General features: G+C 45.6%; 1 protein-coding gene across 1 annotated transcript in view; it reads right to left on the bottom strand.

The window, feature by feature from the left end:
* Positions 1–24,805, bottom strand: part of CD2AP (CD2 associated protein) — a 442,106-nt gene extending 417,301 nt beyond the window's left edge. The window contains 2 exon segments of the mRNA XM_030198789.1: positions 3,505–3,665; positions 24,232–24,805. Of these exon segments, the coding sequence (XP_030054649.1) occupies positions 3,505–3,665; positions 24,232–24,235 (165 nt within the window). The 5' untranslated portion in view covers positions 24,236–24,805.
* Between the last annotated feature and the right edge of the window lie 832 nt (positions 24,806–25,637).

Here is a 25,637-nt window from a genome sequence, read left to right as displayed (position 1 = left end):
TGAAATCAAAGAATCGACCACCGGCATGCGCAAACACTCCAAGTCCCCCTGCCTCAAGGGACACAGCTTGCCCATCGCCCGAGCCACCCGCAGACTGGCCTCAGGGGAATCCCATTGTGCTTGAATGAGCACCTGCATAGCCTCATGAATATAAAAGGCTTTTGACGGCATCCTAGTTCCTGACATAATGGAAGAACTGACCGCAGATGGAAGGGCGGATTCCGGGTGGAGATAAATTTAGCACCTGTAATGCCTGCACAATAAACGGAATCAATTCTTCCCGTTTAAACAGCCTGGCCGCGGTAGGGTCATCCCCCTCACCCGCGGGCAACTCCCCCTCTTCCAGATGCCCTGATAAGGATTCCCCTGACCCTGGGACACCCTCCGAATCTGAATGCCCCGATTCGTCACCCCAGGGTTCCTCTAATTCCAACCGGGACCTCTTGGACGGCTTTTGAACCAACTCAGAGCACGAGGCAGCGGATCCCAAAATGGCCGCCTCCTGACCCTCTCCCTCAGAGCGCAGTGGAAACGCTTTGTGCATAAGTATCACAAACTCTGGGGAAAATCCCCCCACAACCGCCTTCTCCCGGAGAGAAATCGATCCGTCCCTGTCGAACGTGGCCCCAGCTGAACCCGCAGCCGCATCCTGAGACCGCGGCGCTAGCGAGAAAATGGCGCCGGCGGGTGCATGCGCCGACCCCACAGACTTTCCCGCCAAACGAGAATAGAGTCCTTCTGGTGCTTTGGTGCTCAAAACGCGTTCTCCCTGATCCGCACTAGGTCTCACCACCGTCGCGGAACAAGACTCGCAGGCACCCGACGCCGACCTCCGCGCCCCGCAGCGCGAGCAGTGTTTAACGGACTCCGACGGAACGGACATGGCCCTCAAAAGCCTTACCTTCTCTGCAGTCCCAGCCCTGCTCACGTTCCACTTAATCTTAACGGAGAACTGCTCCAAGCTGCTAAACAAGCCACAAATTAGGGTGGACTGGAGATTCGTTCCGTCTGGTTCTCTTTTTTTTTTTAAAGAGAGAGGAGAGGAATACAGCCAAAATCCTCAAAAGAATTTAATTAGGCTGACAGGGGGAGAAGGGTAGGGACCTGGCACCACCAGGTGTATCCCACAATGTGCTCCAGCACCTCAATCCCAGACAAAGCTCAACACAACCGAGGGAATGGGATAGGAGCCTCAGGCTACAGAGCTGCACTTATGCTCCCTTCTACCTGCTAGACAGAAAGAATACTGAAGTGAGGCTGGCTGCACATGCTCTATTGTAGCTCTATCCAACCTGCTAGAGGAGGGGCATAACCCACAAATCTCTGAATTGATCTGGGGACGATATGGAACAATCTTCTCCAAATCCTCCCCAAATAAAAGAAGGCCCCGAAAGGGTAACCTCACCAGCCTTTGTTTAGAGGCCATGTCAGCCGCCCAATGCCGGAGCCAAAGAAGGCGGTGGGCAGCAACCGCCACAGACATCTGCTTAGCCGAAGCTCTGACCAGATCATAAAGGGCATCAGCCAAAAAAGACAGGGCAGACTCCATACGCGGGCCGACCTCCATCGGCGGGCTGCTCAACCGCCTGCTGCAAACAGGAAAGGCAGGCCCGGGCTGCATAGGAACTGCAAATAGCCGCCCTTAAGGAACGGTCCAGCGCGGATTCCAGCCGCCGGTCCTGCATATCTTTCAAAGCAACCCCTCCCTCCACTGGGAGACTAGTCTTTTTAGTCACAGCTGTGACTAACGCATCCACTTTAGGCATCCCAAAGAGGGCCAACAGACTTTCACTCAGAGGGTAAAGGTGACACATAGCCCTGGCCACCTTCAAGGGACCATCAGGGTCAGACCATTGAGCTGAAATAAGCTCTTGGATGGAAGCATGCATGGGAAAAGCCCGAGAAGGCTTCTTAGTACTAGCCATCCTAGGATTAAAAGAAGAGGCAGTGCCCTCGTCAGGATCTTCAATGCAAAGGGCCTGTCAGGCATCAGAAATAAGAGCTGGCAGCTCGTCGCGGTGGAAAATCCGAACCGCTTTAGGGTCATCCAACTCCTGTGGCAAGCAGCCACACTTGTCTGGATCATCAGTCTGTGAGGGCCTGCCAGACCCCGACTCCCCAAAACTAGACCACGGGGGAGAACAGAGTGAAGGAGCCCCCTCAGACAGGGTATTCACTCGTCTACGTTTAGCGTCAGCCAAAAGCTCGGGGGAAGAAATAAAGTCTCCAGCAGACGCTGGGCTATCAAGAACTGGAGACAACCTAGTCCGAAAGGAATTGTCAGGAGCCTCAGGCAGTGCTCATTTTAACATAAAAGCCTTATGCATCAGCACCACAAATTCAGGGGAGAAAAGCTCACCCTGTACATCCGCCCCCACATTGGGGGAAGCGGAAGCAATAGCTCCTCTAGAAACCTCGAAACGAGGCGTCCCCCTGCACTCAGACTCCTCCGCAAGCGCAAGGGTCGAGTCACGCGGCACCTCCAAAATGGCACCCACTGCCAACTCCGTCGGGCAAGAAAGAATCACCGCCTGCCATGCTCATGCCAGCATTAGCATCTAGACAGCATGTGCTGCAAAGCCCCGCTGCTGATCTGCATTTCCCCCAGTGGGAGCAGCGCTTAACCCCTTCAGCAGCCATCAAATACAGAAAACAAAATGGCGCCTTCGCGCCAAAACTTACCCCGCACAGAGCGCTGTTAGCGGGAACCTCCTCGGAGGAGCTGGGCACCACTCTCACCTCAGGAGACCGAGTCAAACGAGCTTCGGTCAAGCTGCACAGAACCAGGAGCTCTGGAGAAAGCCTCAGAAATCGCCACGCTGAGAAAGCGAGCCTCTCTCTTTTTTTCTACTGTGAGGAAAGTTAGAGGCAGGCAGCCACAGAGGAACTCTGGGAGGAGGGGAATGGGGTAAGGCAGGGACAGGGAAAACCAAGTATGCCTTTAAAGTGGGCACCACCAGCCACAACACCCCCCGCTCTACTGGCAAAGCACAGGAGCCACCGCAGGCAGAAATCCAGGAGCCTTAGAAAGCGACGTCCACACCTGCTGGGAGATAGAGATATACTGAAGGCAGAGGGGGCTGGGCGTCCAGGAACACCATGTGCTTTCAGTGTTCTCTATCTCCACCTGCTGGTAGGCGGATACAACCCATCAGTTAATGGATTCATTTGCTGTTGACGACAAGGAAAAAGAAACAAGAAAAAAAAAAGCATGCACCAAAGAAAATAAGCAAAACAGCAAAGTGAGAAAATTAAGAAAAGCTGCAAATGTTTCCCAAATTCCCAAAAGTTTTTTATCGCCATCTTGAGTTTTCTAAATATATTTCTACCCCACATGCAAAAACTATCTAATGAGTAGTCACTTACAGAAGGAATAATGAAGTTTCTTATAAAATATTTGTATCTTATTAATAAAATTTAAAAAAAAGAAAGAAAAGATATTTAGAGAAAACTAACAACGCAAATGATGGTCACTGCACATTTCAGTCAAAACAAAGTACTTGCCTTAACAAAATTATCAGGAAACATCCCCCTTTTTCCATTTATTTCTCCTTCTAACCATCCTTCTTCTTCAAGTTTCTTGACATTCTTGATGATTTCACCAACTTTAATTGTCAGCTCATCTTCATGAACTGCATTATAGTCGTATTCCACAATATATTCAACTGGAAAAAATATATCAAAGCAAATAAGTTACAAACCACACATTTGACAGTCAGGAAAAAACATACATACTGCCCTCAATATATTTTATTCTTGGAAAGATAGCATCGATTAGTTTTCAGTGTTTGCATTACTAGCCCCATTTTCCCCAGTAGCAATTTGTAATCTTTTAGTAAAATGTCTTTACTGTATTGGTTAACAAAAGGTTTGATGGTGTAATGGATCCAAGGTTTTGAAGCGTAATAGTAATAAAAGGTATTTGTAACCTGCACTATCATAAAATTCTAAGGAGCCCTTTTACTAAGCTGTGGTAAAGGGGGCCCTGCCCTGCACTAGCAGCAGTTTTTGCCACACGCTGGGGCCCTTTTTACTCCAGTGGGTAAAAAGGCCGAGAAAAAAAGAAATGGCCATGCAGTAAGATTGCACTTACCACGTAGCCATGCAGGGGGAGCACTTACCGCCACCCACCGAGGATCAAGATCAAGTCTGAAGCCATCTGAACATAATATACCCTATGAAATGCTATCAGTGTCTGTCTGTCACATTGACTCTATGAAGGGTGATATGGAAAAATGTCCATTTTCTTTCCTTTAGTCCAGTGGCATACCTCGGGTATTTGACACCCGGAGCCGGTCATTTTTTTAACACCCCCCTCCAAAATCCAGTACTAGGCATGCCGAGAATACAAAACACTCAGGACCTATAGAACAATTCTACCATACCATAAGCAGTAATTTCTACGAGTCTCACAAAAGTGTGCCTAGGAAAATGAAGCATCTTAAACACTGCAGTGAGCATTATAACATGAATTCATCTATTGTAAAACGAAGATTGTCGATCCTGCACAGTCAATGCCAACTGAAAGCCATGTCTTTTTCACAGACACAGATACACCCTAATCCACTATAGAATAAGTAACCATAAACTTTATTTAGACAAAAATTAAACTGAACCCCCAAGAAGCCAGATTCTGCATACAATGCAGCACAGAAACAAAAAATGTCCCCTAGTACTGTGCAAAATATAAAGACAGATGTAAATTTCACCACTTTACAAATTAACAAATAGAAATAAAACAAATATAGAAAATTGGACTAATAAATTTAGCTTTCAGAGGCCAAAACCTCCTTCCTCAGGTCAATACAGTACACTGCTGTTACAGTATCCTATTCCTGACCTCAGGAAGGGGGGGGGGGTTGTTCTCTGAAAAATGTATTAAAATTAGTCCAATAAAAAGATAACCCTATTTCCATGTTCTATTTATAAACATTTATGAACAGCTACAATACTAATTTATCCTAAAGCAAAAATAGAAAAAGATAATAATTTACAGTTTGTCGTCTCTGGTTTCTGCTTTCCTCATCTTCTCTTCACTCTCTTCCAGCCATCAAGCGTCTGCCTTCTCTCTCTCCCTGCCCCTGCCATCCAGTGTCTGCCCTCTCTCTCCCTTCCCTCCACCATCTGCCCTCTCTCCCTCTGCTCCTTTCAACCATTATCTGCAATCTCTCCCTTCCATCTACCATCTGCCCTCTAACTCTGCCCCTTCCATCTACCATCTGCCCCTGTCTGCCCTCTCTCTCTTGCCCGCTTCCATCCACTGTCTGCCCTTTCACTCTCCATCCACCATTTGCCCTCCCTCTCCCATTCATCCAGGGTCAGCCCTCCCTCTCTCTCCCTTCCATCCAGGATCTGTCCTCTCTTTCTCTCTCTCTGCCCCCTCTTTTCACCCCCAGTTCCATCCCCATTATCCCACCTGCCCCTAGTTCCAGCCTCAGCCCACTTCTCCAAACTACCCTCTTTTCAGCCTCCAGTTCCAGCCCCATTATCCCACCATTCCCCAGTTCCAGCCTCAGCCTACTTCTCCCACCGGCCCCCCTTTTCAGCCCCATTATCCCACCAGTCCCCCGTTTCAGCTTAGTTTCAGCTCCAGCCCTTTTCTCCCACCAGTCCCTGAGCTTCAGCCCCAGCCACCTTCTCCCTGTCCCCAGTCCCCACAATTTTAGCCCCTGCCCCTTTTCAGCCCCCACTTCCAGAACTAGCCCCCTTATCCCACATACCCTCCTTTTCAGCCCCCAATTCCAGTCCCCGTCATCCACCTGCCTTGCATTATGGCCCCCCCTTTTCAGTCCCTTCCGTTGTCTATTTATTTATTGCATTTGTATCCCACATTTTCCCACCTTTTTGCGGGTTCAGTGTGGCTTACAATATATTATGAATCATGGAAATACAAATTGTTACAACTCGGTTATGGATTACATTGTGATGAGTTGTGCGAGACATAGTCAAAGTATCGTTAAGGAATATAGTAGTGGAAAAGAGCATTGAAACATTGGAAGGAAATAACGGAAACAAAAAGGGGCAATATATAATAATAGGAAAATCTTTGGTGTACATTTTCTGTCAGTAAAGGTATGAGTGTGGTGAGATCACAGGGGATGAGAATTCAGAAGTGGCTGTATTGATGCATTACTGAACAGTGAGTGTGGGCTTTATGTGTTTTGGTTCTTTCCGTAAGTTTTTTCAAAAAGATGGGTCTTCAATAGTTTGCGGAAGGTGGCTTGCTCGTAGATCGTTTTCAGGTTGCGCGGCAGTGTATTCCAGAACTGCGTGCTCATGTAAGAAAAGGTTGACGTGTGCAGCGCCTTGTATTTCAAGCCCTTGCAATTAGGGAAGTGGAGGTTGAGGAAAGTTCGGGATGATCTTTTAGCGTTTCTGGGTGGTAAGTCTATTAAATCAGACATGTAGGCTGGAGCTTCACCGTGAATGATTTTGTGGACTAATGTGCATACTTTAAAAGTAATGCGTTCCTTGAGTGGGAGCCAGTGTAGCTTCTCTCGTAAGGGTTTTGCACTTTCATATTTTGGTTTTCCGAAGATGAGTCTGGCTGCTGTATTCTGGGCTGTTTGAAGTTTCTTCAGTATTTGCTCCTTGCAACTTGCGTATAGTGAGTTGCAGTAGTTCAGATGGCTGAGTACAAGGGATTGCACTAGGCTGCAAAAGACGTCTACTTTTTTGAAAGCAGATTTCAAAGCTGTCCATATTATGATCACTGTTATCAAGCGGCCCCCGCACCGTTACCTCCCGTACCAGATCATGTGCTCCACAAATGACTAGATCTAGAATTTTTCCTTCTCTCGTCAGCTCCTGTACCAGCTGCTCCATAAAGCAGTCCTTGATTTCATCAAGGAATTTACCTCCTTGGCGTGCCCCGATGATACATTAACCCAGTCTATAATGGGGTAATTGAAATCACCCATTATTATCGCGTTGCCCATTTTATTAGCGTCCCTAATTTCCTTTAACATGACTGCATCTGTCTGCTCATCCTGGTCGGGCAGACGGTAGTAAGCTCCTACCACCACCCTTTACCCCTTGGCACATGGAATTTCGAACCACAATGATTCCAATACATTGTTTGTTTCCTGTAAAATTTTCAGTCTATTTGATGCAATGCCCTCGTTAATAAACAATGCTACTCCTCCCCCAATCCGGTCCACTCTATCACTGTGATACAATTTGTATCCCGGTATGACAGTGTCCCACTGGTTATCCTCCTTCCACCAGGTCTCGGAGATGCCTATTAAATCTATTTTTTCATTTACTGCAATATATTCCAATTCTCCCATCTTATGTCTTAGGCTCCTGGCATTTGCATAAAGACACTTCAAGTAAGGTTTGTTATTCCTAGTCACATTATGTTGATTATGTCTTATGTCTCAAAAGCCCTAACAATTAGGGAGGGAAGCTCTTCCCTGCGGAAAAAAAGGAAGGCAGCCGTCGGATCATCCCCCTCCTCAGAGGGCAGGGTGACCTCATCTGCCAAATCCAAAGATTCTGAGGGAGAGCCCAGAGACAAAACCGGGCCATCTGTGTCACCCGGGGACGTTTTGGCAGGAAAGACAGAGGCTGCAGCAACCAAAGTTCGCTGAGGAAGAGACGAGGCTGCCTGAAGAGAAGCTCCTTCAAAGGAAAGGCATTGTGCATTAATAAAACAAAATCCGGGAAAAAAGGAACTGCAAGGGACTCCCCTACTCCCTGTACATCGCTTCCCTCCATCGGAGCCTGTGCCACAGAAGCGAGCTGCGCATCTTGTCTATCAACCGCCACGTGCAGAGCAAGTCGCGCCTGTGAGGAAAAAATGGCACCCGCCAGTGCGCTGCACTAACTGCTCCAAGGAAACTGCCGAAACTATCCCCTGCGCTTCTGACTTACTGGATGCCTGAAGAGGAACCCCCATCGCGCTGAACACCCGCTGCGGGCTGACGGTGGCAGGACTCACACTCCCCCGATGCTGCTCTCCGGCCCCCACACCTACCTGGAGCAGTGCTTAGCCACCTCAGAAGGCACTGACAAGCTCCACTAATGCCTGCCCCAAAACTGACTCGGCAGAACGTCTAGTTCCGCTGTATGATTAAACAAAAACAAAGTCTCTTACCTTTTTTTTTTTTTTTTTAGTCAGGAGAGAAAGGAAACACCCGATCAGGCCAACAGCCCCAGGCGACAGAGGAAAGGTAGCGGAGACTGGGAGGGACCTGGCACCACCGGGTGTACACCACATGCTGCAAACAGCCACTCAACCCCTGTCTGTGCTAAACTAGGCCCAAAGGACACCAATAGCCAGATCAAACCAGAGCTGCACAGAGCTGTCCCTCCACCTGCTAGATAGAGAGAATACCGAGGTTCAGTTGGCTGAACAGGTTCACATATAGCAAACCTCTGAGGTTCTCTATCTCCACCTTCTGCTAGAGGGACACAACCCACAAGTCTCTGGATTGATCTGTGGGACGCCACTGAATCATCTTTATTACAAGTGCTACTAAATTTTCAACTGAGGTTGGAGTGGTATCAGGAACAGTAGCTGCCCATTCCCATGGAAAATCAGTTAAGAAGAAATACCTTAAGATTTTTGAACTTTCCATGCTCACCCTCGATAGCTCCTGTTGAAATGGGCAGAACATGTTTTAGGGAAGTTTTAAAACTTCCATCCAAGACCTTACCACCATTGGTGAGAGCCAATTATCTGGCGTTACCTGGATCCAAGTAAAGAAATGATGACCAAGATGCTAATTTAACAGACTTTTTGGAATTATCATCATTGGACTTTGAAACTCAATGTACCACTTTATTGGTGACGTTTGTCTTAGAACTGGACAGAGAGAATGTTCTTAAGTTATATTTTTGTCATATGGATTGTGATGTCTTAGTATCCAAGATAAAATGAAGATACATACCTGTAGCAGGTATTCTCAGAGGACAGCAGGCTGATTGTTCTCATGTGGGTGACATCCACGGCAACCCCAGGTCCGAAAAATCTTCCTAGCAACAAAGCTTGCTATAGCCTTCAAACAAGTGAGTACGCGCACTGCGCATGCGCGGCCATTTTCCCAACCGTCGCGCGAGAGTCCCGCTTCAGTCAACTTACAAAGCAAAACCAAAGAAAGGAACAACTCCAAAGGGGAGACGTGAGGGTTTGTGATAACAATCAGTCTGCTGTCCTCGGAGAATACCTGCTACAGGTATGTATCTTCATTTTCTCTGAGGACAAGCAGGCTGCTTGTTCTCACATGTGGGGTATCCCTAGCCCCCAGGCTCACTCAAAACATTAAACAGTGGTCAATTAGACCTCACAACGGTGAGGACATAACAGAGATTGACCTACGAAGAAACAACTAACTGAGAGTGCATCCTGGAACAGAACAAAAATGGGCCTGGGGGGGGGTGGAGTTGGATTCTAAACCCCAAACAGATTCTGCAGCACTGACTGCCCAAACCGAATGCTGCATCGGGAATCCTGCTGAAGGCAGTAATGAGATGTGAATGTGTGGACTGATGACCACGCCACAGCCTTGCAAATCTCTTCGATAGTGGCTGACTTCAAGTGAGCCACTGACGCTGCCATGGCTCTAACACTATGAGCCGTGACATGACCCTCAAGAGTCAGCCCAGCTTGGGCGTAAGTGAAGGAAATGCAATCTGCTAGCCAACTGGAAATGGTGCGTTTCCCGACAGCCACTCCCCTTCTGTTGTGGTTGAAAGAAACAAACATTTGGGCGGGCTGTCTGAAGGGGCTTGTCCACTCCACATAAAAGGCCAATGCTCTCTTGCAGTCCAATGTGTGCAACTGACATTCATCAGGGCGGGTATGAGGACGGGGAAAAAATGTTGGCAAGACAATTGACTGGTTCAGATGGAACTCCGACACCACCTTTGGCAAGAACTTAGGGTGAGTGTGGAGGACTACTCTGTTTTGATGAAATTTAGTATAGGGAGCATGGGCTACCAAGGCTTGGAGCTCACTGACTCTACGAGCTGAAGTAACAGCCACCAAGAAAGTGACCTTCCAGGTCAAACACTTCAGATGGCAGGAATTCAGTGGCTCAAAAGGAGGTTTTCATCAGCTGGGTGAGAACGACGTTGAGATCCCATGACACTGTAGGAGGTTTGACAGGGGGCTTTGACAAAAGCAAACCTCTCATGAATCAAACAACTAAAGGCTGTCCAGAGATAGGCTTACCCTCCACACAATAATGATAAGCACTAATAGTACTAAGATGAACTCTTACGGAGTTGGACTTAAGACCAGACTCTGACAAGTGCAGAAGGTATTCAAGCAGGGTCTGTGTAGGACAAGAACGAGGATCTAGGGCCTTGCTATCACACCAGACGGCAAACCTCCTCCATTTAAAAGAGTAACACCTCTTTGTGGAATCTTTCCTGGAAGCAAGACTCGGGAGACACCCTCAGAAAGACCCAAGGAAGCAAAATCTACGCTCTCAACATCCAGGCCATGAGAGCCAGAGACCGGAGGTTGGGATGCAGAAGCGCCCCCTCGTTCTGAGTGATGAGGATTGGAAAACACTCCAATCTCCATGGTTCTTCGGAGGATAACTCCAGAAGAAGAGGGAACCAAATCTGACGCGGCCAGAAAGGAGCAATCAGAATCATGGTTCCGCAATCTTGCTTGAGTTTCAGCAAAGTCTTCCCCACCAAAGGTATTGGAGGATATGCATACAGAAGGCCCTTCCCCCAATTAAGGAGAAAAGCATCCGACGCTAGTCTGTCGTGGGCCTGAAGCCTGGAACAGAAGTGAGGGACCTTGTGATTGATCGGAGTGACAAAAAGAACCACCAAGGGGGTGCCCCACTCCCGGAAGATCCTGCGTACCACACCCGAGTTGAGCGAACACTCGTGAGCTTGCATAATCCTGCTCAACCTGTCGGCCAGACTGTTGTTTACGGCTTCCCGACACAGGGGGCGAGATCCGGTGCCCCCCCTGCTTGTTGATGTAATACATGGCAACCTGATTGTCTGTTTGAATTTGAATGATTTGATTGGACAGCCGATCTCTGAAAGCCTTTAGAGCGTTCCTGACCGCTCGCAACTCCAAGAGATTGATCTGAAGACCTGTTTCCTGGAGGGACCAAAGTGAAGCCCATCTACATGCGCTCCCCACCCCAGGAGAGATGCATCCGTTGTCAGTACTTTTTGAGGCTGAGGAATTTGAAAGGGACGTCCCAAGGTCAAACTGGATCGAACTGCCCACAATAACAGAGAATTATGAAAATTTGTGGACAGCTGGATTGCATCCTATAGATCCCCTGCAGCTTGATACCACTGGGAAGCTAGGGTCCAATGAGCTGACCTCATGTGAAGACGGGCCATGGGAGTCACATGAACTGTGGAGGCCATATGGCCCAGGAGACTCAACATCTGCCGAGCTGTGAATTGCTGAGACGCTCTGGCCAAGAAAACCAGCGACAGAAGATTGTCTGCCCTCGCTTCGGGGAGCTAGGCATGAGCCGTCTGCAAGTCCAGCAGGGCTCCTATGAATTCTAGTCTCTGAACTGCAAGAAGGTGGGACTTTCAGTAATTTATGACAAACCCCAGTAGCTCCAGGATTTGAATGGTCATCTGCATGGACTGTAGAGCTCCTGCCTCCGAGGTATTCTTCACCAGCCAATCGTCGAGATAAGGGAACACATGCACTCCCAGTCTGCGTAGCGACGCTGCAACGACCGCCAGGCATTTGGTGAACACCCGGGGCACAGAGGCGAGCCCAAAGGGCAGCACACAATACTGAAAGTGCTGTGTTCCCAGACGGAATCGAAGATACTGTCTGTGAGCTGGCAGTATCAGGATGTGTGTATAAGCATCCTTTTAAGACCAGAGAGCATAGCCAATCATTTTTCTGAATCACGGGAAGAAGGGTGCCCAGGGAAAGCATCCTGAACTTTTATCGGATCAGATATTTGTTCAGGGCCCTTAGGTCTAGGATGGGACGCATCCCCCCTGTTTTCTTTTGCACAAGGAAGTACCAGGAATAGAATCCCAGCACTTCTTGCCCCGGTGGCACGGGCTCGACCGCACTGGCGGTGAGAAGAGCGGAGAGTTCCTCTGCAAGTACCTGCCTGTGCTGGAAGCTGAAGGACTGAGTTCCCGGTTGTCAATTTGGAGGTTTGGAGATCAAATTGAGGGAGTATCCTAGCCGGACTATTTGGAGAACCCACCGATCGGAGGTTATAAGAGGCCATCTTTGGTGAAAAAATGCTAACCTCCCCCTGACCGGTAGATCGTCCGGCATGGACACTTTTATTATGGCTATGCTCGCCTGGAGCCAGTCCAAAGCCTGTCCCTTGCTTTTGCTGAGGAGCTGCAGGGGCCTGTCGAGGCACATGCTGTTGACGTGAACGAGCGCGCTGGGGTTGAGCCTGAGCAGGTTGTCGGGAAGGTGGATTGTACCTACACTTATTATAAGTATAGGGAGCATTCCTCCTTCCCACGTAAAAACGTCTACCTGATGAGGTAGATGCTGAAGGCGCCCGGTGGGAGAGTTTGTCGAGTGCAGTTTCCCGCTGGTGGAGCTGCTCTACCACCTGCTCGACTTTATCGCCGAAAATATTATCCCCCCGGCAAGGAACATCCGCAAGCCGCTGCTGGACTCAATTGTCCAGGTCAGAGGCACGCAGCCATGAGTCTACGCATCACTATACCCTGAGCATCAGCCCTGGATGCCACATCAAAAGAGTCGTAAGCACCCCTGGAAAGGAATTTACGACACGCCTTCAGCTGCCTGACCACCTCCTGAAAAGGCTTGGCCTGCTCCGAAGGGAGCTGATCGACCAAGTCCGCCAGTTGCTTCACATTATTCCGCAAGTGGATGCTCGTGTAGAGCTGGTGCGACTGAATCTTGGACACGAGCATAGAGGAGTGATAGGCCTTCCTTCCCAAAGAGTCCAGAGTTCGAGACTCCCGCCCCGGGGGCGCCGAGGGGTAGTCTCTAGAACTCTTGGCTCTCTTGAGAGCGGAATGGCCATAGACATTTCCCACACAAAGGAAGAGAAAGACAGACTCTCCGGGGGAGAAAGCTTTCTCTCTGGCTAAGGAGTAGGGTCAGAGGGAAGACCACAAGACTCCTCAGAAGAGAAATATCTTGGGTCCTCCTCTGCCTCCCACGAGGCCTCTCCCTCGGTATCGGACATGAGTTCTCTGACTGCAGTCTGAAGCCGGGCCCGTCTCGACGCCGAGGAAGCATGTCCTTGATGGCAATGTCAAGAAGTCAACTCCCGTGCCGGCGGCGATGAAGCTCCCTCCATCGATGTCGACGGGGTGTCAACTTGGGTGGCAGCCAAGGGCGACACCGCAAGCGGCACCGACGTCGGAGACCTCACCACAGGCGGGGGAGCCAGCCACCGCATCTATCGACGGTACCGTGGGCGCAAGCATCCCCAGTACCGGAACAGACGGTCGCAGCAGCCCTTCCAGAATCCCTGGAAGAATGGCTCGGAGGCGCTCGTCAAGAGTGTCTATCGAGAAAGGCTGTGGGATCGCTGCAGGCGGTACCGGGCTGTCCGGAGACCAGCTCATCAACACCTCTTGAATGGAGGGTGAGCGGTCCTCCCAGCATCGACGCTTCACGGGTGCCAAATCCCTCGACGCCCCGGAGCTCTCGGTACCGTGACAAGAAGGGGACCGATGAGGGTGCTTCTTCGCCTTCGCTCGAGGCACGTCACTGGTACCCCTCGGTACCGACAAGGACGTGGAATCCACACGCCTCCTCGGGGTCGGGTCCGAAAGAGGTCGGTCCCGATGGGCCTGCACTGCAGGAGCCCTCGAGGCAGGTGGAGACCCACTCGATGGCTCACTGCTGCCAGCGTGTGATGGTCTCTGGACAGCCATTACCTGCGCTCCTGATGTCGATGCAATCTCCGGTGCCGACATCGACACCGCAGCTGACCTCAGTACCGCTGTCGAAGTACCAGGCAAAGCGCCAAACAGACAGTCCGGCTGAGCTTGTCTCGAAGCCTGTGTCTGCTTTTTAAGGCTAAGACACAACTTACACACGTCGGGGCGATGCTCGGCCCCAAGGCACTGAATACACCACGTGTGTGGGTCGGTGCCTGAGATTGCCCGGTTGCACCGAGTGCACTTCTTGAAGCCGCTGGCGATCCTCAATGTCATCGACGGAAAAATAGCGGCAGCAAAATCAAAACTTGCGATGGTGCCAAAAGAAGGGCACAAAAAAGAAAAAAAACCCGTACGGGCGGCCAAAAAGGCCGCACACGCAAATGAAAGGAAACTTACAGGGACAAACTAAGAAAAAGGAATTTTTTTTTTAAACGAAGGAACAGCTCAAACGCGAGCTGACACGAACGAACACGAAGAAAGTCAGCAAAAAACCCACCGAAGTGAAGGCTCTTCTTCTCTGGGGCAACAGAGCAACCGAAAAACAGCTGCTCTGACCGCGGGAAAAACGAAGACTGAAGCGGGACTCTCACGCAACGGGCGGGAAGATGGACGCGCATGCGCGGTGCGCGCACTAGTGCGCTCTAAGACTCTAGCAAGCTTTGTTGCTAGGAAGATTTTCCGGACCTGCGGCTGTCATGGACGTCACCCACATGTGAGAACAAGCAGCCTGCTTGTCCTCAGAGAAAAATATTTCCTGATCTATTGAGGAATACCCAGAGGAGACGCCAGGAATTCTTGGCCTTGCACCCTCGGGCACAAGCTCTGAGAATAAATTTTTTGCTTCGGTTTCTTTATATTTGTCATGTTACTGATCCTAAGCAAATGTTAGAGTCTGTGGTTTCTAAAGAGAAATTGAACGTTCACACATGATTATTAGTTTTTGGGAACATCATTAGGCTGGCTGAGGAATGTTCCTGAGACTGATGTTTATTCTGTTGATTTTTTATTTTTCCTTCATTTCATTTCTTTAATCTTGGTTCTATTACCTAATAATTGTAGATTAATTGATTAACTTTTTCATGATAAATGAAGGTATACAGTTCTTTTTTCCTTACGTCTTTGGTTACATTGTGTGATTGTAAAATTTGAAATTGATAAATTAAAAACAATTTTTTTAAGTAATAAAGCATGAAGCTGTGTATGTAATGTCTCAAAAGAGAAACAGTAACACACAGCACAGAACTGTCTCAGTGTAAAGAAGCCTGCCTTACAGTAACTACATTTGACACGTGTTGCACAAAAGTTAATTCAGAATCAATAGTCACACCTAAATATCTGAAGAGACTGTATTATATATGAATCAAAATATCAAATCAAAGAAGGATGCACTGGACTGTCGATTGGCCAAAATACAGTTGTATTAGCATAATTAAGTTTAAGAAAATGGCTCTGAAGCCAATCTGCAATCAAACTCAAACAAAGCTAGAGAGAGGCAAGATCTGGAGCTTCCAGCAAGTAAATGATCCAATAAAATATCATCTGCATGAAAATAAAACCGAATACCTTGATCCTGAATATCTGTTCCCAGGGAACTTAAAAAAAAATTTAAACAAAATAGTGATAAAAATTGAACCTGAAGCATACCATAGGACACAGACCAAACCAACGAGATATCTGCAACAGTCTTTACATGAAATGTACGATTTGACAAAAAAAAAAAAAAAATTTATAAACTGCTCATGATAAACCAGTTTGAGAATGATGTGAAAGCAATAAAGAATAGTCTACCAGATCAAAAGCACATGATAAATCCAAAGAAACTGCCAATGCTATGCATCCTCGATTCAGCATAGCATGAACTTCCTATGTAAAGATAAAATACCAGATTCACAACTATGTCCAGTCCTGAATCCAGACTGCCTCAGGTGAAGAGCAGATACCATTTCAATATGTTCCAATAGCAGAAGAAAAAAATAGAAAAACAATCTATTCAGTCAATTTAGACAAAAAACAAAGATTTGACACTTATCTATAACTAGCAGAAACTGCTAGATCAAGAGTCAGCTTTTTAAAATTCTAACAGATCACATTATGGGGCTGATGCAATTACCTTGCATTAGAACTTTACGCTAAGCTCAGGACATGGTTGCCTATTGCAAGCATATCACAAAACGTTTGCTTCCCAATGCAAAGAGAATGCAAATTACCACTATGTTAAAACTTTTGCACTGTAAGAAAAAAAAAAAAAAAAAAAAAACAGCACACACCACTGGAAATCTTCGATGACATGGAAGGGAAAACTGCCCTAGCCAAATCAAAACATGCGATTGTGCTGAAAAATAGAGGGGGAAAGGTGGGGGAAGGGAATTGGGACTTGATATACCGCCTTTCTGAGGTTTTTGCAACTATATTCAAAGCGGTTTACATATATTCAGGTACTTATTTTGTACCAGGGGCAAGGGTTAAGTGACTTGCCCAGCACAAAGAGAGAAAAAAAACCTGGCCGAGCAGGCCTAAGGGCGGACGCGACTAAAAGAAAAGAAAACTTGATGCGGGTCAAAAAATAAAAGGGACCATTTTTTTTTTTAACGATACAAAAACGGAATAAAAGAAATAAAGAAAATACAGGCTAAACGCCGCGAAAAAGAAGCACTGAAGGCTCTCCCAGGCAAAGAAGCAGAGCCAGTAGAGAGCAGCCGCTCTTCACGTGGAAAAAAGGTAACTGAGGAGTGCGGCAGGCGGGAAGGCACTTCACACATGTGCAGTCGGACATGCGGCACAGAAGGCTCTAGCAAACCTTTTTGCTTCTAAAATGCCGGTTCCCGTACCGGCGCGAAACACCAACCCACTTATGAGGATTATTTCAGCCTGCTCGTCCTTGGAAAAAGTATCTATCACAGTATGAGCTCATCCATGGACAGAAAGGGAGATTTTTAAAAGAGCTAGAGTCCCTCCTGAACACTCCCAACCACCTAAAAAAAAAAATCCACAGTAGCCCAATAGCCCCTGGTTCTCAACCTCGACCCCCAAAGGATTTCCCTGGTGGTTATGGGCACCACCCACCTCCACAGAATTACCAAATCCCACCATTAAAGGTGGGAGACAGGAGCAATCCCATAAGCCCCTGCCTTCATACCACCATGAGACCCATCTGCTAAACAAGACAACTTTAAACTGTGGGATTTGGGAGTTTGAAGAGATAAGTATATAAGTACCGCCATACCGGGAAAAGACCAAGGGTCCATCAAGCCCAGCATCCTGTCTCCGACAGTGGCCAATCCAGGCTTCAAGAACCTGGCAACCCCCCCCCCCCCCCCCCAAAAAAAAAAAAAAAAAAAACTTAATTCTTAATAATGTTCAATGGACTTTTCCCTCAGGAATCTGTCCAAACCCCCTTTAAATTCCGTAAGGCCAGCTGCTGTCACTACATTTTCTGGCAACAAGATATTGGGGAAGGTCCACTTGGGCACCGAAAGTCAATTTAGTGGAGGACGGGGTGGGACCTATGGGCCACCCAGGGAAATCTTTGGAGTGGGGGAGGGCCACCAGAACTTTTAGATTATCTGAGGTGAAGTGTAGCAGTTCACCCCAGATGATTCTTTTCTTCCCACACTGCATTTTTACATGACCCTGAAGCGGACATTAAAATTCAGTGCTAGGAAAAAAATAAAACTGCACCATAATCACTGTTTTTCTAAGCAATATTGAGCAACACAGGTATTTTGAGAAGCTACTTGTATACATTTTGTTTTAAATTTTATTTTTACAATTTTACATTAATTTCAAGAATACATCTTGTTTTGGAAAAGATGATTAACAAAAAGAGAATTAATAATATAATTCTATACATTTTCCATCTTATATTGAATAGCAACATCAAACATATAAACGGCAAGTGACCGACTCACCTGCAAATGCGCAGAAGAGTCGGAACTCTGAGAGTGTAGAAGTCCAAGCCCCGCCTCCACCAGCAGTACAGCCCAATAGGGAGAAGGGCTCGGACATGGGCGTGAAAATCGGAGGAGGAGGGAGCAGGGAGGGAAGGAGGGGGTGGTACTGAGGGAAACAGACGCTGGGGGGAGGGCATAGGAAAACAAAAAACTAGCCCGTTGTTACGGGCTTAACGGCTAGTCTTTAAGAAAAGGAAAAAGGAAACAAGCTAATTAAAGCTAATAACTTTACAATATAAAATGAACATTTTTCAAACTTCCTTTAAAATATTCATCTATAGTCCACAACAAAGGAGGCTTTACACAATATCTGAGGAATTACAAAGAATACAAAAAATAATTCTTTCTTTTAGGAATATGGAGATTGAGGGGGTGTCTCAGGGATTCCTAACTAACGGCATAGATGTAATCATAGGTCTTGACTGTACAGAATGATTCAAGGCTATTTTAGAGTCCAAAAAAGAATTAAATTGTTTAGGATCAAAAAACACGTATTTTACAGAGTTCAATTTTACAACACATTTGCAAAGAAAATTTAACCAGAAAAGAGCACCCAATTGTTGTATTTTTGGGCGTAATTTAAGAAATTCTTTATGCCTTTTTTGGGTTGCTTTGGAAACATCCGGAAACATTCTTATTTTACAATTCATAAAAAGCTATTCTCTATGGAGAAAAAACTGTTTAAGAATCCAATCTCTGTCCGGTTGAAATACAAAGGAGACTATTAAAGTCATTGGTATTAAGCCTAAAATTGTCATCTTCCAGTGTTTGTGTTAAATTTAAATCCAAAGTATCAAATGGTATTTCAGTTCCTTGATCTTTCCTTCGTTCCTCCTCCTTTTTTTTGTATGGTAACAGATAATAAATTTTTGATATTGGAGGATATGCCTTCTCTGGTATCTTCAGAACTTCACTCAAATATCTTTTAAAAGTTATTAATGGGGCTATCAAAGCCTGTTTTGGAAAATGTATCAGTCTAAGTGTATTAGCACTCTGTGCATTCTCCAAAGTTTCTATTTTGTTCTGAAGATAAGAATTTTCTTTAATTAAATTGGCTTGTACTTGTTGAAAACTTTGTAATTCTTTTATATTATTCTCCATTGATTTATCCAAAGTTTGTAACTTTCCTTCTAATATTGGTATTTTATTTAATGAGGTCTGAGATTGATCAAGTAATGAGGAAATTTTTTATGAAAATGAAGTTTCCAGGTTCTTTAAAGCTTCCCAAATGGCTTCCAAAGAAATATCTGGTTTTTCCCCCAGAAAGGACTTACTTGGTAAACCTATGTGTAAAATTTCCTCTTTTGGCCCCATTTCATTCATCAGATGATTCCCAGTCATGACTTCTCCTTCCCTTAGTTCCAGCACTTCCAGTGCGGTTGCTATCGGAAGACTTGCATCTGGGTTGGGTCCCGTGCCGAGACCCCATCGCCTCTTGAGAACTAAGGGTTTCCCGGTCCCTCCTCGGCGTGTCTGCCGACATGGGAGGAGCTGACCGCTGTTCGGGGCTTAATGATGTTTCTGTCTCCAGGCGGAGGGGCGGCTCACCTCTCCCCGCACTCTCCGACATCGGAGCTCCAGCTCCCAGCGCTGTTCCCGGACCAAAGAAGCGCTCCAAGGTACCAATCAGCAGCAAAACAGAAGCCGCGGGACCTGCTCTCTGCCTGCCCCTCCTCTTAGGCATTGTGGACCAAAGGAAAAAAAAAATTTTTCAGAGAAAATTTGAGGAACATGAATTGGCGCGTCTTCTCAGCACTCTCTCCCAGTCACTATCTTGCCTCCGTATGCATTTTATTTTACATGTCCCACTGTGCTATCCTTTAGTGCAGTGCTGATTTTCTTGCACTAATCTTTCTTCCTACACTGGGAAGTAAGATTACTGTGAGAAAATTAAAGTAATGTAGTAAACTGTAGCACAGCTTAATGCATTATGTTAACTAATTTTCAAGAATTATATTTTGTGATTTCTGAAAGATATAATGTTTACTAAAGTCCCAGGGTATAAACAGGTTTTTCTGTGGGTGGTTAACTCAGTCACTCATCCAGAATCAAAAAATGCTGGAAGAATGCTTAATTGCTGCCATCATCCTAACCCAAAGAAGAAAATCACTACTTAATAAACTAGCAGACAGTGTACTCGAAGTTGCCTGCTGTGGTAGCCATGGAAGGACTGAAAAGTTCCACAAATATCAAGGAGCTGCCTTGAATTAAAGTTTGTCTTACTGCGAGTGTTGACAAAAAACTATTGCTATATATTTGTGAGTAAACATCATTTGCAAGATAGCAGGCATTAAATTAAGGAGGAAGAGGAGGAAGAAGAAATAGGATAATACCGCTGCTTTTTAACATATGTATAAATGACCTAGAGATGGGAGTAACTAGTGAGGTAATTAAATTTGCTGATGACACAAAGTTATTCAAAGTCCTTAAATTGCAGGAGGATTGTGAAAAATTACAAGGGGACCTTACGAGACTGGGCATCTAAATGGCAGATGTTTAATGTGAGGAAGTGCAAAGTGATGCATGTGGGAAAGAGGAACCCAAATTATAGCTACATCAGGCAAGGTTCCACGTTAGGAGTCACGGACCAAGAAAGGGATATAGGTGTTGTCGTTGATACGTTGAAATCTTCTGCTCAGTGTGCTGCTGCAGTTAAGAAAGCAAATAGAACATTAGGTATTATTAGGAAAGGAATGGAAAACAAAAATGAGGATGTTATAATGTCTTTGTACCGCTCCATGGTGCGACCACACCTCGAATATTGTGTTCAATTCTGGTCGCCGCATCTCAAAAAAGATATAATGGAATTAGAAAAGGTGCAGAGAAGGGCGACGAAAATGATAAAGGGGATGGGACGACTTCCCTATGAGGAAAGGCTAAAGCAGCTAGGGCTCTTCAGCTTGAAGAAAAGGCGGCTGAGGGGAGATATGATAGAGGTCTATAAAATAATGAGTGGAGTTGAACGGGTAGATGTGAAGCGTCTGTTTACGCTTTCCAAAAATACTAGGACTAGGGGGCATGCGATGAAGTTACAATGTAGTAAATTTAAAATGAATCGGAGAAGATTTTTCTTCACTCAACGTGTAATTAAACTCGAATTCGTTGCCAGAGAATGTGGTAAAGGTGGTTAGCTTAGCGGAGATTAAAAAAGGTTTGGACGGTTTCCAAAAGGAAAAGTCCATAGACCATTATTCAATGGACTTGGGGAAAATCCACTATTTCTGGGATAAGCAGTATAAAATGTTTTGTACGTTTTTTTGGATCTTGCCAGGTATTTGTGACCTGGATTGGCCACTGTTGGAAACAGGATGCTGGGCTTGATGGACCTTTGGTCTTTCCCAGTATGGAAATACTTATGTAGGTACTTATGCTTTCAACTGCAAACAGCTGCTTTAGCGTATTGTACTGCAGCAGTGTGGATAAACTGTAGCAATACAAAACACTTAGATGTCATCCTCAGCCATGCATTCTGAAACCTCTGTCACCAATTTAGCTCCCTCCATTATGGAACACATCAGCAAACAATCCTATATTCTGTCATAAGAAACACTATCAATGAAAAACAACAAATCAGCCCTATCCCCTAAGAGAAAGTGCAACCATAAAAACATGAACATAGCTATTGCCCAATGCAAGCCAGCTAAAAATTACTTTCATAGTGAAGACAGCATCTCAAACCCCAGTAACAACACGCTCAAAACAGGCAAAATAAACTTGGTTTATTCTTATTATTTCTCTAGCCCAGTGACACTCAGCCAAACAAGTTACATCTCCAAAACACATTTCTGATACCTCTAAGGGCCCTGTTTACTAAGCTGCACTACAGGTGCGCTAGCATTTTTAGTGCATGCTAAAAATTAGTGTGTGCTAAAGCTTGAGACACTCATATTGTATTAGAGCTCGCTAAAAATGCTAGCGTGCTTTAGTTAAACAGGGCCCTAAGCCTCAGAGTGGTTATAGTTACCTTTATTTTACTCTATGCTATATTAGAAATTATGGTAGAAGAGTCAGAGTCAATATCTTTGTTATTGAGAGACAGAGCTATAAAACTGGCAGGTACAGTCTTACAAGTCTTGTGGCATCTTTCTAATTACTTCAAAATATCAGTAACATAGGAAAGTGCAGTCAATGTAGCCAGCCTTGCAACTAACACTACTCTTTAACTGGTGGTAATCACACTTAGATTAATATATATATATTCAGTAGTGCTGCCTTGCGTACCTATAGCAGGCCTTAACTAAAAGCTTACCTGGACAGGAACTGAAAAAAAGCACCATTATCTGGACAATATAGCTGCTCTGCCAACTCTCCACCAATCTCACCTCCCAACTATATAGAAAGTGACAGGGATGATGAAACATAAAATTTGAGCCCAGCTAAACACACATAGCTTTAAAAATGAAAGTCTATGGGGTCCTTTTACTATGCCGCAGTAAAAGGTGGCCTGCAGTAGTGTAAGCGTGTGTTTTTGGAGCACGCTGGGCTAGTTTTTACCGTGTCTGCAAAAAAAAAAAAAATGCTTTTTTTAAATGGGATGGGAAAAGGGCATGCGGAAAAACAAACCAGAACGCGTCCAAAACCAGCCTGAGCCCTTAATGTCAACCACTGATCTAGCGGTAAGGGCTCGTGCTACACACACAGCGACAGTCGGCGCACGCCAACTGCCAATTACCGTCGGAAATGATGCGCATATGAGGAAGTAAATGAATACATCATCTAGGCGTTACGGGCGCGTGTCAAATCTAAAATTATGGCTAGAGAACACAGTAGCCTGGCGATAGTCTCGTTTAGGGACGCAACTAATGCACCATTGTAAAAGGGCCCCTATGGATGATAAAGTTTTACACTTACTGGTCATGGGTAAACTTAACTTTCTTTGAAAATAGCAGCCATTCACTCAAATGTTCCCTATGGATGGGGAATTAAAAATAAAAGTAACACTTTTCTGGGTTTCCTGCCATAACCAAAAAAGCAGTATGTTAAATCCCATCCCCCTTATTTTGACTTGATGTTGAGTTGCTCCCAAAAGCTAGACAAAGAAGCACAAAAAGATCACCTGATAAATGTACCCTGATTTCTGCAAGATCCACTGCTCTCATTGCCCCTGGTACAAAATATGTACCTGAATATATGTAAACTGCTTTGAATCTAGTTGCATAAACCTCAGAAAGGCTGTATATCAAGTCCCATTTCCCCTTTCCCCTTCCCTCATAACATTATTTACTATCAGAACTAGAAGACTTCAATTTGTAGTGTTCTCAAAAAACACTATTATTTATTAGGATTATTTACTGCATTTTTGAAGGAATTCACTCAAGGAAGTACAGTAACAATACACGCATACGAAAAACTAAGCATCTGTTAATTAGGTGATTCTTTTGGTGATTTTATAGAAACATAAAAGTAAACACAAACTATCTTCTACAATGTATCTTTCCCAGTAGTCTTGTCTAGAGCTTGTATACATGAATCCCAACAGAAAGATAACGGAAAAATCTGTATACTTTAAGGAACTCAAAAGTACTAATCTAGAATATATGGTGAGTTCTCCTTGCCCAGCTTCAGAAAGTCAAAACGGCATTTTAGCACATTTTTAAACCCCCCTCCCAGTTTTTACTATAGAATAACTCTCTCTCTTTATATACACACACACACAACTGTATTTTCCTATCAATATGCTGTACTCCATTTCATATGTAATTAAGTGTAGGACAGGCATCTATCACAAGAAGTACACAAAGAGGGATTTAATTAGCATAAATTCATACTGTGGGATTTCAACATCAAGCCCCAACCTTTCTCCCAACACCTGATCCAACACACTCTTGGATCACGAATAGTTCATTCCACAGCCTTCTACCCTTTGACCCATTCCAGGTCGCAAGCTTTATTACAGATAACATACTAAAAGCATTCATGTTAAGTAAACTATTTCTTTCAGCAGTTCATAGTGTGCTAGTGGACCAGGAAATACACACATTGTTGGCAGGATCGCAATCTCTGCCTGTGAAAACATGCTCCCTCCTAAAGGCATCCTTTCCCCGAAGCGAAGCTAACACTTCACCTCTTCTCCAGGCGGCTCCTGTGTCCAGTTAAGCAAGCAGCTCGCTACTCTGCAATACCGATGCAAGGGACTATTCGGCCTTGCCTTCTATCGGGGCAGGTAAGAAAGGAGATTTTCCCTTTAATTTCCGTGGCTACAGTAACCATGGCCGATTATCCTCTGCATCCTCCCTTTTTCCACCACCCCACCCCCCCACGTCAGCACCCAAACAACTTAAGACCGCCAGAGTTGTGCACTCACAATCACGGTTTTCTTCAATGAAGTCCTCACAGCACAAAACCTCTTCCCACATACACCTACCTGGCCGCGCCGCAACTGCAACATTCTCGTTGAAACTGCACACAACCGGGTCTGCAACGTCTCTCTTACCCATGCTTGTGTTCACAAGAGTTCGACGCTCCAGTCCGCCACCGCCGAAACCTCTTCAGATGAGTATCCCGAAGAATAGTAAGGAAATCACTTTTGCTCCATCCGAAACGCAACAGCAACTATCCCGCCAGGAAGAGGTCCTCTCTTTCCCCGCCTCAGGTGTGAAGTCGCCAGGACGCTACAGTGTACCACTCCGTCCAAGCTGGATCGCGCGCTCGTATTTCCACAGTTGATGTCTCGCGCCTCAGTCGGCTTGTAGCGACCATCAGCAATCCTCCCCGTCTCCCGAAGCCCCCCCTCCTACATTTCCCACAGCTGAACTGCGGGCTCTGCTCAAATCCCGCGAGAGCTTATCCTGGGATTATTGCCGGGCTCCTCCTCTCCCCTTCTCTTTCTCATTAGCTTTCTGTTTCCTCGCTTTCCGGCCGCTCTCGCCGGATTCTTTTGCTTTTTTTTTTTTTTTTTTTTTCCTTTTCAGTGAAGTTTCAACAGTTGCCAGGTACTGTGACGTCAGCTGGAGATGCGCGGAGGACACTGGGAGCTTAACAGAAGGCGGGTGAGGTGGTTTGTTTGTATTTTCACCGCAAGCGAGTTTCTGTGGTGAAAGGTTTTGAAAAGAATTTGAAAAATTCGAGATTGCAGTGGTCTCCTATTATATTAGGATTTATTTACATCCCTTTTGAAGGACTTCACTCAAGGCAGTGTACAGTAAGAATAAATCAAACATATGCAATAGACAAGTAAAAATATTAAAATAATAGTATACTACTTACACTGTTACAATAAGTAATAAAACATTTTACTAGACAGTGTAGGGTGTAAGCAAAGATGCAACATATAGATGGGTAAGAGAGGAGTTAGAAAAGGGGACTAATTTAAAGAAAGTTGCACATGAGATCAGAGAGGTGATTATGCACAACTCGCCTTTAGAACTGTCTCCTAAAATCTGCTTGTATACTATTACTTTGCTTTTCTCATCATGATGACCAAGAACATACAATACTAAATGTTTATTACTAACATTCTTCCACTACTCATGATGTATTATAAGCCACTTTGAATCTGCAAAGAGGTGGGATAAGGTGGGATACAAATGCAACAAATAAAATAAATATTATCTCATCTAGGACAGGAGTGGATAAACATGTCCTGCTGCACTATGTGTAGCCCAAAGCTGCTTGCCCAAGGATGTTAGACTGAGAATGGAAGGCAGTAAGTCTATCTAGCCCACGGAGTGTAGAATTATGAGCACAGTCATGCACTATAGAATGGGTCGAAAGGCCAGAGATTGAAAAGTCTGTGTGACTCTGGAATTTATGATCTATTATGATATCCTTATGGGCAAGTAGGCTTGGGAAAGAAACTAGTGTAAACAAAAGGAAGAATGTGGTTTAACAGGTTTAGTA

The sequence above is a fragment of the Microcaecilia unicolor genome, chromosome 3, assembly GCF_901765095.1.
Source record: "Microcaecilia unicolor chromosome 3, aMicUni1.1, whole genome shotgun sequence".
Classification (NCBI taxonomy): domain Eukaryota; kingdom Metazoa; phylum Chordata; class Amphibia; order Gymnophiona; family Siphonopidae; genus Microcaecilia; species Microcaecilia unicolor.
Note: the sequence above shows the minus strand (reverse complement) of the source record. Positions and strands in the feature narration are given on the sequence as shown.